The 14812-nt window shown below is 41.2% G+C and overlaps 1 protein-coding gene across 1 annotated transcript in view; it reads left to right on the top strand.

The window, feature by feature from the left end:
• PTEN (phosphatase and tensin homolog) overlaps nt 1-14812 on the top strand; it is a 51293-nt gene that overhangs the window by 6695 nt on the left and 29786 nt on the right. The window contains exons 2-3 of the mRNA XM_059820963.1: nt 9992-10076; nt 13582-13626. Coding sequence (XP_059676946.1) covers nt 9992-10076; nt 13582-13626 — 130 coding nt within the window. The remainder of the gene's footprint in view (nt 1-9991; nt 10077-13581; nt 13627-14812) is intronic.

Raw genomic sequence — 14812 nt, 5'->3', positions numbered from 1 at the left:
CCAAAGTCGCTGTCGTTAGCCGTAACTAACTCCCGTTTCAAAGCCCACCTCCTTACTAGTTCCCGTACCCGGCGAGTAATCTGGAACTCGGAGCTACACGTGATTTGTATTCGCTTACTGTGCCTAATGTAGGGTGGATATAGAACGTTAATTATTGCATAGCTTTTTCGGGGGGGTAAATGGGATGTAGCCTGGAGCTGTGAGTAGCGGTTGCTGGAGGTACCTGATGCCTCGTCTTAAATACTAGGGTAGTTGTGGGCTCCTTTGATTTGGCACTTCTGTGAAGGTTTTTGGGACTAAAGCTGTGCACGTTTGTGCATTCATGTGAGCTATTGGGATGGTGATTTCCGGACTGTAAGAAGGGAATTTATTTGAAAATAGGGGAACGTTCGTAAGTGGCCCTGTAGAGCAGGATCTCTTCTGAAACATGAATGCTTTGTGGGTGGTTGACTCTACTTTGGGTTCAGAGATTGCTGTTAGTTTTTGAATGTATCTTAGTCCCAGATTGATATTTCAGATGTAAACAAATCCCTGTTCCAGTTTCTAATTCAGGCTACTATCCTCTTCGCTCCAATCGTCATCTGCCTCGCTTACCGTCTCGCCTATGAGGCCATGAAAAAAAGAAGTTTTGTCGAATGGAAGTAAATAATTGTGCAATTAGGCCGTGTATCATGCTGCATAAATCTAGGTTATCTTAATAACGATTTTTAGGCAACGTAGCTAAAGTAGTGGGCTCTGTGATTCAAATGGTAATTGGCTGTGCAGCTAAAAAATGAAACTCAACTGCTCTGTGTTTGGGATGATGACTATTGCAAAAGCTGGCATTGTTCCCTTTGAAGATGAAGTCCCAGCTTCACAGCCCCAACGTGCAGCAGTGCATAAAAACTGCTTAATATCCAGTTTTTTGTAGTGAAGTGCTTAAGAAATGTCTTTATAAACTTAATTCTGCCTTTGTGGAGCTGTAGTATAATAGCTTTTAATTGCATGATTAATTTTCTGAGAGGCCTCTGCTTAATTCATTGCATTGCTTGGGTATATATTGGGCTAGAATTGAAGTAGTTGTGTATTTTCTGTTCTTTAATTTCTTGTGTGGGTGAGTATAGAGAAGTAATGTCCTTTTTTTGTACTAACATTTAGAGGAGAAAAACACTAGGTCCCATTAAAATGAAATTAATATCTACTCAGGGCTCGTTGGTTAAGAAACGGTTTATTAGGATGGCCTTACGTCTTGTTTTGCTGCTTGCCTTTATCTTCTCTTGGATCACCACCCCCAAATTAAGGTTTGATACATTCATACAAATCCTAATTTTTGTAGCTTATGTTATATAAAGCTTTTTAGTGTGACGTATTTGTCCTCCAGCCCGATAGCTATTTTAAATTCCCTTGTCTCTGAAAGTTTTGGATGTCCTTTCAGACTTGCAAAAAGTTGAGACTGAGCCATTTTTCACTTCCTGTCAGTAAATATCAAAGTAGTGACTCTCTGTGCTGACTTCTTTTTTCTGAATAAAATTCTTGTGTTTCTTCTGTGGGTGTTTGAGGTTAGGATATGCTTTAAGTACACGTCGGTGCTTCTTTAAAGGAGACCCTGCAAAGTGTGGTAGAGAACACGTACCAGGGAGGTCCCGTACTCTGCCTTAGAATCATAGAATCATTTAGGTTGGAAAAGACCTTTAAGATCATCAAGTCCAACTGTAAACCTAACCCTGCCAAGCCCACCACTAAACCATGTCTGTAAGCGCCTCATCCACGCATCTTTTGAACATCTCCAGGGATAGTGACTCCACCACCTCCCTGGGCAGCCTGTTCCAGTGTCTGACAACCCTTTCAGTGAAGACATTTTTCCTAATATCCAGCCTAAACCTCCCCTGGCACAACTTGAGGCCATTTCCTCTTGTCCTATCACTTGTCACTTGGGAGAAGAGACCGGCACCCACCTCACCACAACCCCCTTTCAGGCAGTTGTAGAGAGCGAGAAGGTCTCTCCTCAGCCTCCTCTTCTCCAGGCTAAACAACCTCAGCTTAGTGAGCCGCTCCTCGTAAAGCTTGTGCTCCAGAAAGACTCCTTGAAAGAGTTCATGTTGAATTTGGTTCGTAGGTTAAAATAGGTAAATTTGTCACTTTGGAAATCTCAAACTGAGATGTGACAGTCAAGCTTCTTGTATATATTGCCTCTTGCTGAGAAGATCCACTCAGCAGACGCGTTACCTTGAGGACCGCTGCTCAGCCTCGCGCGTACGGTTGTCCTTTGCCACCGGCGCGGCTCTAGGCTTCGGGGTGCTCTGTGTTGCTGCAGCTAGTTGGGATGCCAGGGTAGGTATGACGAGATGGGATGCGGCTTTTTCCAAAGCGTGAGCAGAAACCAAAAGGCTTCTTAACTGGACCTCTGCATGTTTTCACCTCTAGAAACTTGTTGGGGTTGTAGGGTTTTGTTCAGTGCTGTGGACATGGACTTGAAGTTGAACAAGGAGTTGAGGCTCGATCTTTGACTTCTCAGCTGAAGAGTTCTTTCTGTCAAATTTTATATGAATAATACAATGTGCTGCTGCATCATTTGTTATGCTCCTCTTTGTTCTTGGCTTTTTCTTAATGGGAAGGTTAGCTTTCTTGCTTCCTGTAATATCGTCAGCTATTTTAGAGGGACTTGCAGCTCTTCACAACAAGCTCGTGTTTCCTTTACTATCTGCATGCTTTCCTATCTTTATTTGTGATTCCAAACCATGTTGAAACGGAAGTTCAAGGCATCTTTTTCTCGGTCTTTGTCAGAACAAGGTCTTCTGGAGAGTAGACATCATTGTCGTTCATGTTCCTCTGTTACTATTTTTTATATTGATGCTGTGAGGCTTATGAGGTTGATACAGTGTTTTGCAAAAAAAATGATGCCTGCTTATTATGTAGATTATGTGTGGGTTTTTTCCAGTCTTCGTGACCCTATTAGCTGTTCAGCAAAGCCTCCATATGGCTGAGAGCTCCAGGACACATTTCATACACTTCACAGATGAAGGGAGAGACTCTTGCTCTGGGCATACTTCCCAAATGCAATACAGTAAGCAGGTCCAAAAGCCCCGCTAAGGGATGGAAGTGAGTTGAGGATGGAGCTGGTTCCCGACGCAACTGGCACTATCATCTTCAAGCATCTTCTGATTTACTTCTTCGCGCTGTGGGAATTGGAGTTCCCCTCCAGACCTGTTGTCAGTCCCCTGACCTCATCTGGATGCGTTTGCCTCCCAAATACGAAGGAGCTGCAGTTTTGTTGTTCCTTGTGTAGGTTGCGGCGTTTAAATTACAAGGTGAAAGATTAAAAAAGAAAAAAAAGAGGAAAAAAAAAAATAAAGAAGGGTTGTAGTTGAAACAGTGAGCGTTAAGGGGTTAAATGCATTTCTTCTAAATCATAAAATGTTTCTCTCAGCCACATCTGAGTTGGTCTCTTTTCTTGTTCTTTAAGGCACAGATGGTAGAGTTGGCAAGTGCAGCTGGCTGGCTACAAGGAATCCTCCTTTGCTCTGAAGAACTTTCTTCCTGTTCATTTCCTCTATACTTCTTGATTAAACAGACTCATAGAAAAATAGTAAACTTATTTTGCATTTCATGCTGGCTAATGGAAATGCCGCCTGTTTAAAAAAAAAAAAAAGATACGCATGTGAACAGGCTAAGCAGTATATATGCTAGGAAACTTTTCTAGATTTGGCTGTGTACATTTTCCTATGTCTTTTTTTTTTTTTTGTAGGGATGCTGTCAAGAAAATGGCACTAATAAGAGCTTGGCCATTTGTCAGGACTCTTAAATCTGTTTGAGGATGGAGTGTGGACACTTCTCGTAACACTCCCCCCGTAGCTTCAGGCTGTCAAGCTGTTGAACAGCAAGAAGGGTTCTTTTTTTCCTTGCCGTCGCTATACGGACTTGTTTAAGCTGGAGTTAAAGGGCTTGAGGTTAGCGTGCTAACATTTCATAGCTGGTAGGGCCAGATGCGCCGCTAGACCACGTTGCGTTTACTGAAGTCGGAGTTCCTGAAAATTGCAGACAAATTGAGACAACAAAGCAACTTTCGGAGACTTCAAAGTCACGTTGTTCTTCGGCTCTTCGGTGTCACTACCAAATGGGATTTAGCAGTCGGCAGCTCGGCCACCCCGCGCTAGGAGCTGGTTTCCTTCGCGCTGTGGCTCTCCGCAGCCAGGAGGGTGATGGGTGATGCATAGCGGAGCAAAACTGACAGCAGCTTGCGCGTGAATGAGGAGTGGGCTGTTTAGGAGCGGATTAAAGCAAGTACATGCCTTGCTTGCCTGAACTGGAAGGGAAAATTTGCATTCCTGGCAGTCGTGAAGCTTTTTTCAGGCCATAGATTCACCAGTTTAAATCTGCTCTTTGTTAAATAAGATTCATATTTGGAAGCTGGAGACCGAGGGTCGGGAAAAATGGACTGTTGTCCTTTTATTTAGAGGTGTCAGGTTTAGGTTTTGCAGTAAGTTTTTTAGCTCCGAAGCATGACTTGAACAGTGACGGTCATTCAGAGCTTCAGGAACACTCAGCTTGTTTTAAATTTCCTTTTTAAAGAAAGATGAAGTCTAACGCCTGGTAGGTCTTCCTGAAGCCTTTGATTGTAAAAGGCTAATGGTTTTAAAGTCGTTTTTCATTTGCGTTTTGATTCAAAATCTGTTGTCAGTGTTGGGTTTAAAAAGTAAAGCTATATGTAAATTCTTAAGCACTGCATGCTGTAGCATGCTTAGAAAATACGAAGATTAGGTCATTTGCTTTCTGTTTTTCTGTTACAGCTGCCTTCACGAGCGGAGCGAGGATAAGGGATTAAACACTTTGTTTGCAATAGGACTTCATAAAATTCCTTAGAAATTCTAATGACTCATGTTCTAGGTATTAATTGAGAATGTTGATCATTGCAGGAAAGCCTATAGCTGTCTATTTTTGCAACTTCCCCGTGGCTGTTGGTAAATCGGTAGATATTTGGTATCAGTAAATATTTCAGTAGGCTTTTTTGGCCACCTTCCGTTATTAGGAAGAAGGCTGAATTTGTGAGCAGAATCAGCTATAGGATCAACACGAGTAATTTGCTTTTATATGTATATATGTATGTAAAATTTCAAGTGTATACTGCATATTCTTCAGTTTGATCTTGGCATAATGTGCGTGTACAGACAGCTATTTCTGAAAGTGATTGTAACTGCTGATTTGCATAATGATACAGGATTTTTCTCATAGCAACTGGAAAGACTGTCATCGTTAGCATGTGGGAATGATTTCAGGCTTTAAAAACGGTGTTTTGTTAAATCTATGAGCAGCGTTAGAGCACAAGCGTTTCTGAAGTGGCGTATGGATTAGTTGCTTTGGTACGCCTTCAATATTGACGAAGCATCGCTTTCTCGTTGTGGCATTTGGGAACTTAGCAAATTATTGGGTGCTTTCATTTTAAGGTTCCTTGGGTATAGCGTAGTGTCGTCTTCGCTCATTTGAAAGCTGAAGTTTGGTAGTTAGTAAGAAGTATGAACTTGAGTAGGGGGATGACATTATAGTGTTTTGCTGTTGTGTATCATGAGTCTGTCTCACGTATTTATTACGATCGCTAACTAAAATCCCAGCCTTCATGTTTACAAGATTGAGAAAGGAATGAGTGCTTTAAAAACTGTTGAAACCATCTCTGGGAATGGGTTTCTTAGGGAAGAGCAGCTTTGGCAAAATGTGGCAGGGTTTATTTTGTGGTTTTTCTTTTTTTTTTTTTTTTTTGAAAGCCCATTTCAAATTTTGGTAGTTACGACAGTTTGGTTAACTTTGTTTTGCATGTGTTGTAAAACTGCCTCAATAAATGGCTGAGGCTTTTTCCATTTTCATTTGCCTGTCTAAAAAAAAAAAAAGCTTGGAATTGATGATGAACTTGTTGCATGTTTTAAATCATCAGTTCTTCCAGTTTTCTAAAATTATCAGTATCATTACCAATTTCATGATGAGTCAGAATTCTTGCTTTGAATGTAAGCCCAGCTTCCAAGCTCCTTTAAGAAATCTCGTCTTGGTAGCGAATATCTTAATTTGAGCTTTGGAAATCAGTGTTAAATTAACTGCGGTATGAAAAGCCGTGTCTCTGAATCGTTGAGCGTGGCTGGTGATAGAAGAACTTGCTGAAGATGATGCTCAGTGGACGGCTGCTCCCGTAACTGGCTCGGCTCCGTACCCTTCCGTGCGGTGATCACAGGCTGTCCCTGAGGAGGACTGTTTCGTTCCCCAGCATCAGCAAAAAAGCAAGCTAGTAGTGATGTAGTAAGTACCGTCCCCTTCACTTGCTGCAGATCTTGGGGCACCTTTACGCAGGAGAGGAAAGGGTGGAAGAGCTTGGGTTTTATGGCAGCTTTTCAATCAAGTGACAAAACTGCTATTTCTGCTCAGAGATTTAGATCATCTGTGCAAACAGCAACAGTACTTCCACTCCGTTCTTCTATCTTACGTTGCTCCCTAAAGCGAAAGGCGTTCTTCAGTTGCTTGAGCCACCAAAAGAGCGTCGAAGCAACGTGCTTCTTCAGCATGCTTGTCGGAAGCGTCTATTAAAAAGACGCAAGATCTTCGCCGGCGATATGAAGGCATTTGTCATAGTTGTCGCTTGCTTTCCTTTGGTGCGGGTGAAGCCTGCAGCCTCGCACGCGTGCCATGGAAGGGTGTCGTTTGCTCGCTGTGGCCGCTGTCCTTTAACGCCCGATCTGTTGCAGACAGAAGAGTGAGTCAGCAGTGGCGTGTGAATTGCATTCCAGTCTCATACTTTGAGATAATAAGTGAGGTACTTCAGGACGCTTATATTTAGGTGGGGGAGAAATTGGCTTGCCTGTTTAAAAAACAATCGTGTTTCTTGAAAAACAGCCTCCCCCGCCAGCCTCACTGTTGGATATTTGGTTTTCGGCAACACTTCAGTTTTTGTGCTGTCAGGTTGCAAAACCCCAGAGCATACAACGCTTTTATTGAATAAGCATCAGCAAATTGATTCATATTCTTCCTCTCCCCCTCGTTTGAAGTCTTTTTTTCCATTTTCTTTATTTACTGGCATATTGTGGAACACCTTTTGCAGTACCAGCTCTGACTTTAAAAATGCACCTGTAATGGTGCACGGTTAAGCTTAAGCATTCAATTCTGCTGGCTTGCTCCTATTTAAAAGACAAAATGCACCCGAGCTGTGCGCGTACCGCTCGGGCATCGTCCTTGAGGAGCGAGGGAGGGGAGAGGGGTCCCGTGAGATGCGGGAGCCAAAAGGGGATCGCGTTTTCCAAAAGCGTGAGACCGCCCTGGTTATTTTGGAACTTTTGATCTCTCTCTGCCTGCGTGTTTTGAGGCTTTGCTGTTTGGACAAGTCTGTAAGCCTGCAAACTGGAAACGCTGCTGTTAAGATGTTCTGTTCCTTTCTCTTGGGGTGTCTGTCTGCTTTGCTTCCATCTTGCACCAGCTGGGAATCCTGGAAAGTATCTCGTTTCTTAGCCTCTCGGAGAGGAAGAGCCAACAGCAGAAGAAAAGCATCTGAACGTAAACTGCAGGCTGAAAAGCGTGGGGAGAAAAAAAAAAAAAGGTGTAGTAAAGCTCACGGTTGCGAATAGAAATTTGAGCAAGTTGCGTGGTAATTTGGTGAAGTTTGGGCATCTGTCTCATGGGTGATACTATAGTTGAAACTGAGTTTTGTTTTGATGTGGTGTGTCAAAATGAATTTATTTTACCCCTGTCGCTAGCGTGAATGCTTGTCTGCTACGAAGAAGTGCTGTGGAAAGCAGGCTAATACACCGGATTATTTTGCTATGGTAATTTAAATAGCCTCGCTGCTCAGAGCAGGCTGCGAAAGGAGGTGCTTTTGAGTAGAAATGCTCAAAGTGGCAGTAGGTAGAAATCAGGTTGAAATCAGGAAGGAGGAGGGAGCGATGGGGTGTGCTAGCTGAAAGTCGGGTAGTTCGCTGTTAGGAGGCGTAGAGGGGTGCGCGTGGTTTATAACCAGTTTCTTCTGCTTGTGGCAAGTAGTAACTGATAAAATAGTAAATACATTGCTAATTATATAGTGCCTTTTGTTAATTTAACAAAGAGGTGTGGCCTGCTTGCGGAATGAAAACGCGCTCAGGGTGAAGTTCAAAGTTTAAGATTTACGTGATTTGATAGTATCTGAAGTTATCACGAGCTCTGAAAGTTAAGCAACTTAATGTTGGTTGGTTGTATTTTTCAAGATAAGCTCTTTTTTTTTTTTTTTAGGGTTTGGGCAAGTACAGAATAAATTGGAAACCAGATGTGAACCCCTTTCAGTATCTGTACTTAAGGCAACTACAGATACTTATTTGGATTTGTCAAAAGCTTTCGTATTTTTCTCATTGTCTGCATAAATCATCTTATGAATAGTCCAAGCAGACCAATGTCTATTAATACTTGGATTACAACATAGTAAATGCTAATTCTTTTTTTGAAAGTAGAAAACATTATTTCCGTGTATTGAGTTCTTAATGTTTTTCTTATGTCTTCTAGTTAACCATGTAAATGCAAAACTTGGTCCGCGCCACTTCCCTGTGAGTACTTAGGCTTGTGGGAATTCTGGAAGGGGGGAATAAAGTAGTTTGTATCCTACTTCAGGCTTTTCTTTGTGTGTATGTAATTGGAATATTAATATCTTGGAAGCTGCTGCAATATCTTCCATTCTGATGATTACTCTTTGGAGCTTTGTTATACGTTAACCATAGAAATAAAAACAATTCTTAAAATTGTGGAATAATTTGGGTTGAAATCACCTGTTTCAGCCCCCTTATTTAAAGCAGGGCCAACTTCAAACATGTCATGCTCCTTCTTACTCCTCCTAAAATTAGTTTGAGGAGGAGTATGTTAATGTGGAAGGGTATGGTCTGGGTTAGAGCCGCTAGTTTCATTTCTGTTTAGCTTTGCAGTGAAGCTTCAGCTCTACATCTTCATTTCTAATAATGTTTAAAACTTGGGAGTACTTTCTTTTGTGGAGTTCTGTTTAAAAAAAAATAAATAATAAAATCCATATATCATTACACCACCAGGAAAATAAATACCAGTAATTTTCTAGCGATGTGTTGTGAAATCTTTACTACGTCGGCTCTAGATGTAAACTTAAATTTTCTTATTTGGCCGTTTTCCTTAGTGCTAATTTCTTTTTCCTGAGAGGTACTTTTCCCAAGTTCTTTATCTCAGGTTGCTTTTGGCAGGGCAATTACAGGTAGTTCAGAATAAGACACTAGAATATTTTTACGGAAGCGGGGAGTTGGTTTTTTAATAAACAAGACATATAATCCTTTTCAGATCTGTACGTTTCCATCTACTGCAGTATCTTATATTTAGGCATTCAGAGCTACCTTAGCAGCTGCTATAGGGGTTTGCTATGTGGAAATCATGGGAAGTGATAAAAACATTAGTGTTTATGTAGCCTTGCCAGGGCTTGCATGCCTGAAATGCACTTTTTTTGTTTGTTTTGCGTGGTACACCTATTTTGGGATCACTAGGGACTTGAACATGGGGTTTAATTTGGAACATCTTGCAATTTAGTCACACAAGACTATTTTAATAGTTTCCCATTGGATTTAATACGCCATTCAAACTGTAGAGAAGGACCAGTATGTAGCATCTATGGGATTTTAGTGGGATGATGGGGGATAGAAGTGGATTACTTTGCTTTTCTAGTGGATTGCCTTCCTAATGGATGTTGACCATCCGCTGCCCCACAGCATAGACTTCTAATAAGTTGTCTGTTTGAGATGTAAGATTTCTGTTATTGTGGCTGTTGTCGAAGTACTGTGTTTTCTCAAGTTTCCCTCCTGTTTCCGCCCCCCCCAACCTTTTTCTCAGCTTTTTTTGGAAAAGATCCCTTATTACTGCATATATAAAGCTGAATCGTTTGCATATGGGAGTCGGTCGGAGTTGTTGCTCTGACTTTGATACAGTTAAACATTTGATTAATGTTCATTTAATACTATTGTAGAAATTTCACATGCTCGAGAAATGTTTCCCTAACTTGCGTATTCAGATATTTATCCAAACATAATTGCGATGGGTTTTCCTGCGGAGAGGCTTGAAGGAGTATACCGGAACAACATTGATGATGTAGTAAGGTAAGGCTTTATTTTTCTTTTCCTTAACTTATTTTTGTAAATCTTAAGCATCCTTTTCTGCACTCATTTATGTTCTGCTAAGGAAAGGACGTGTGTTCTGACTCGTAGGAACGGCAAGGATTTTGCATCTCGTAGATGTTGCCTTATTTGCATTCCTGAAAAATGTTGGAAACAACGAAAATTATGTTTTCAAGAATTTTAGGCCAGGCTGCTGTTCTGGGTTGATCTCAGATGCACGTAATCTGCTTTTTAGTGTGGAAAAATTGACTCGGTAAATTGTGTTGGAGTAAAAGGAGGTTCTTTGCTTTTAGAAAGATGTCAGTCCATGCCTCTGTTCAGTGGTGAGAGTTTCCTCAGACAGCTGATGGCATTTCAGAGTATGCTTGCCCATACCCTTTCTTCAATCGATAAATGAAGTGCTTGATAAGTTCATTTTGATTTAAAGCAGTAAATATGGGTGACTTCAGATAAAGGCTTTTACGTCTGGCTGTGTCCAGTGATTGTGGACGAGGAGAAAAATCAAGTACAAGTCATTGTTGGTGATGCTTTTAGCACATTTTGTAAAAAAACAAACAAACAAAACCCCCAAAAAAAGCAAACCCAAAACCTACAGGCTGTCATTTTTAACATCAAATAAAATTATCTACTCTGAACTGCTGGATACAACTGTGGAGGGTGTACTTAAGTGTTTTAGGAGCATCATTTTAATTTTGTTCAGTCGACACCCTACCTGGAGAATGTAGTGTGAGAGGCTGTATTTAAAAACTACCTACTTAGCAGAAGCTGCCAAACGTTAGCGTTTTTAGGATCCTGATTTTTTTAAGTCATACGTGATGCTTTTGAGATCTTGGGTGTCTGAGGTCCTAAGTTCAGTAGCTCTCCAAGAGACTTGGATGTTTGGGGATGGGGGGATAATGCAGGAAGGGGCATGGTTATGAAGTGAAGTTAGAAGTAGGTGTATCTGGGCAAGAAGGTGCCGCTCCCAGGTTTGAGATGGCCGCAGAAAGTTTCTCATAGTCGTTGGCAGGCAGAATTAGCGCAGCTTGAATTTCACTGGTAATTGTTTGCATCCAGGTTTGTACAGAAATGAGTTGAGACAGCTCCTCGGTTCCCACACTGGGAGGAATCGTAACCATCAACTGAGAATCAGTCGTCTGGAGGCAGCGACGTCCCTGCGCAGCTGCAGTTAGCTTCAGATGAGTTCGAGGGGGTTTTGGTTTTGCATATTTAACCGTCCTGACGAAGCTCGCTATCCACGAATAGCACTGAAAATGTCAGAGGCTGGATTTGACCGGGCTTGCAGCGGCGACCTTGTTCTGTCACGCGGTAGCGAGAAGTCCCTTTTCCAGAGCTGGTCGTATCAGCGAGGTTCAGCATAGCAATCCGTAAATACCCCTGCAGAGTGCGTGTGTATGTCTCCGCCAGAATTGTTAAGAGGCGTGAAGTTGTGTTTTCTAATCGTATCATTGCACTTTTTCTTGTACGCAAGAAAAAGCTTTTGCTGCCCTTTTTGGGACGGTTAAGGGCTGTTCCACAAACTCAAAACTATCTAGCTGTCTTTCTTTACCAGCAGTCAGAGCCACCTTTTTGTTAATTTAATGTGGGCGTTGCATCCGCTGTGTGAACTATGTGGTTCCCGATGGACTCCACCTTCGGAAGCCGTAGGATAGGGACAAAGGCTAGGCTTGGAATAAATGACATGGGAATAATCCAAATAAATAATAACAGGCAGTAGTCTTTGGAGGCCCTCTTCCATTCACAGCATTGATTGCAGTTGCTTCTGTATGAAGGAAAATATATTTTATTGGTTAAGTATGTAGATATGTGTAAATTAGACTTTTGAAAGGGAATTACTATGCAATTATTAAGTTGTCCCTAAACACTCTGTTGATCAAAAGGAATAGTGATCACCTAAAAGTCTAATCAACCAAATTAAGATACGGAGAGATGTAAATTAAGTGGCTGTAGGGAGCTGGGGGCTAAAGTAGCGTTCTGTTTGTTGCACCCTATTTTTGAACGAGAATAATGCACAAAACGTGATCGTGCAGCGTTCTGCATGTTGCAGTCAGCAGGTCCTCATCTGCTCCTGTCACCTTTTTATTGTGGGGTTTTTTCCAGGAGGTTTTTATGCAGAAATTCAATGTGTTTGAGCTCCAGAGCAATTGGTATTGAGCCAGGATACGCCGGTGGGTATCCTGACAAATTTAACGATAATACTGTTATGAGAAGTACGACCTGGACTGCGGGCTGTCTCCCGTGACTGATGCTTTGAGAGGTTTTGGATGGAATTTTGTCCTTCGAAAAAATACTTGCATGAAAGCTTATACTCGGCTTTGTGGCTATTACTGGCAGAAGTGGAGTCAGCTCTCCTCGCCCTCCAGTGTGTTTTAAACAAGCGGGGACATCTCCTGAAACAAATCGCCATGTCCACCATCTTCCGTAATCTCTCGAAGTCTGCCGACAAGGGCGCCCGTGGGAGTCACGAAATCGTTTTGCCGTTGAAATTGGAGTCCCGTACTCAATGCTGCGCAAGGAGCGTTCACATCTGTTCTTATTTTAACGCATCGGTTTAACCACAGAGTTCTTCTAGGTTCTTCTGGAATATTATGACTGATAACCAGAGCTTGTTTTTGCTTGAGCTTTCCAGGATTTTAGCAGCTAGTGTTTCTTTTCGGTTTGAACAGCATGTTCTGTCATGGCTAATTAAATTCCTTCTGGCTGATGTGCAGATACACACTGTTGATGATGTTAAGTGTAAACATTTGTATGTTATTTCTTCTTGAACATTGCCAGGTGACACATCATATATAATCATGGCAATTTTGATGAATCATGTTTGCAGTTTGGCTCTCCAAGGCTTGTATGGGAAGTTTTTGTTACAAAGCGAGCATGAAAATGAAATGAGTGTGAGTGTGAAAAAGCACAGTGGTCTTCCTCCTCCTTTCTGAACCCAGAATATCAGCGGGCACTGTCCTCAGACTTCAGTGGCAAATCTGGCAATTTTAAAAACCTGGTATTAAAATAAATGATTCTGGCTGTTCTAACTGGAATACGAAAGTTGTTTTAACTGCTTTTTTTTTTTTTTTGTTGGAAATACCACCGTGGCAAAACATTTTGCATAGATGATTAAATTGGAAGTGTTTACTCATGCCTTGTGGAGTCGATGCTTTCTGCTTTAAAAATAAACGACCCTTCCTCAGCTTAATATATTGATGTGCAGGTATCTCAGAAATCGGTGCAGGTTGGTCCATGCAAGAAATATTTCGGTTGCAGGTCAGGTCTTGGTCTCCTCGGTTGCATAAGTAGCCTTATTCATACTGCTGGATTATTTGTATGCGTGAGGTTTGCAACATATTGCCTCCTTGACTTTGAGGCGCTGCGGGGCCAGCTGGGACCTGGAATGCAGAACTGCACATGCTGGGTGGTGCTTTAACGATGCTGCAAATTAAGGTCACCATTATTACAATGTGTATTAATACATGCCCTTTTTTTTTTCCTATTTAAGGTTTTTGGATTCAAAGCATAAAAACCATTACAAGATATACAATCTGTAAGTATACTCTCCTAGATGTATTTTCCCAAATAATAAGTTCTAAAAATAGCTTATGAGTGAAAGTGGCTTGTTGCTGTACTGAAGCAGAGCTTGAGATGTTTTGCACATTTCTTAAAACAATTAAGCCTGATTGAGAGCGCTGTTACTTCATTTAGTGGAGCCGAGTGAGGTTAAATGAAATGCTGGTGCGTATTCATATTACTTGAACGCTTTTAAATGACTTGGCGTCTAGCCCATCTGGAGCTTGCACCATGTGATTAAAAAGTGAAAAGTAATTCACAGCAGGCTTTCTGTTAATGTATTAGTGTCCGCAGTGAAGAAATTGCCAAATGAATATTTTCCTGCTTTTTCATTTTTTTTATTTTTTTAAATCGAACTGTATCGGTACCCAGGTTCCGTTTGCTTCCTCGCTATTCTTGACTCTCCCTGTTTATTACTTTGAAAAAGTTATTGCAGCCGTTGGTAATGTGCTGGTTTCTCGCCTTAAGGGTAATGTTTTCCTCTGAAAATCTAGTTACGAAGAAAGCTGTTCTTGTTACAGAAGGGATTTTGTTGTTGTTATTCCTTCATCTTCTTAGCTTAGGTGAATTTCATTTGTATAAATGATTTGGTGACGTTGAATAGTAGGTCCTGGTTTTCCTGCCCTTCATTTTTTCACAGAAATCTAAGTTGAAGATTTATTGATTCTCTGAGCTGTTAAGGCTTGATTATTTTTTTTTAATGAATATGTTTCTAAATATCTGCAATTAATGGAAAAATTACTGTAGTATGGAAATCCAGGCGATGCGTTACATTGTAATCTGTCAGTCATTAAAAATAAGTATTTAAATATGCCTCTAAATTAGTTGAAGGATTGTGCGTTGAAGCAACTCTGTTTCCTGATGTTGGAGCGAAGTGATACTAAAAGCTGAGAAATTGTGTACTGGTTATTGAAGTTGGCTGTAAAGCCTGGGGTAGGATGGGACAGGCAACGATACGTAAATAAAATATGCATAAAATATGCACTAAAATCAACTACTTGGACACCTATCATACAGTTCAGTAACAAAATTATTTTCTCCAGCTTAGAAGCTCTCCAGAATATTAGTCTTTTAATAAATGCTGTCTTGGTGGCACTTACGAATGGAAAGGACGGTGCTTCCTAGAATAGCCGATAGCTCCTTCTGCGTGTAGGGGCAACTCT

Source organism: Gavia stellata, chromosome 9 (genome assembly GCF_030936135.1).
Source record: "Gavia stellata isolate bGavSte3 chromosome 9, bGavSte3.hap2, whole genome shotgun sequence".
NCBI classification, from domain to species: Eukaryota; Metazoa; Chordata; class Aves; order Gaviiformes; family Gaviidae; genus Gavia; species Gavia stellata.
The sequence above is the reverse complement of the archived record's forward strand: the minus strand, read 5'-3'. Positions and strand labels throughout refer to the sequence as shown.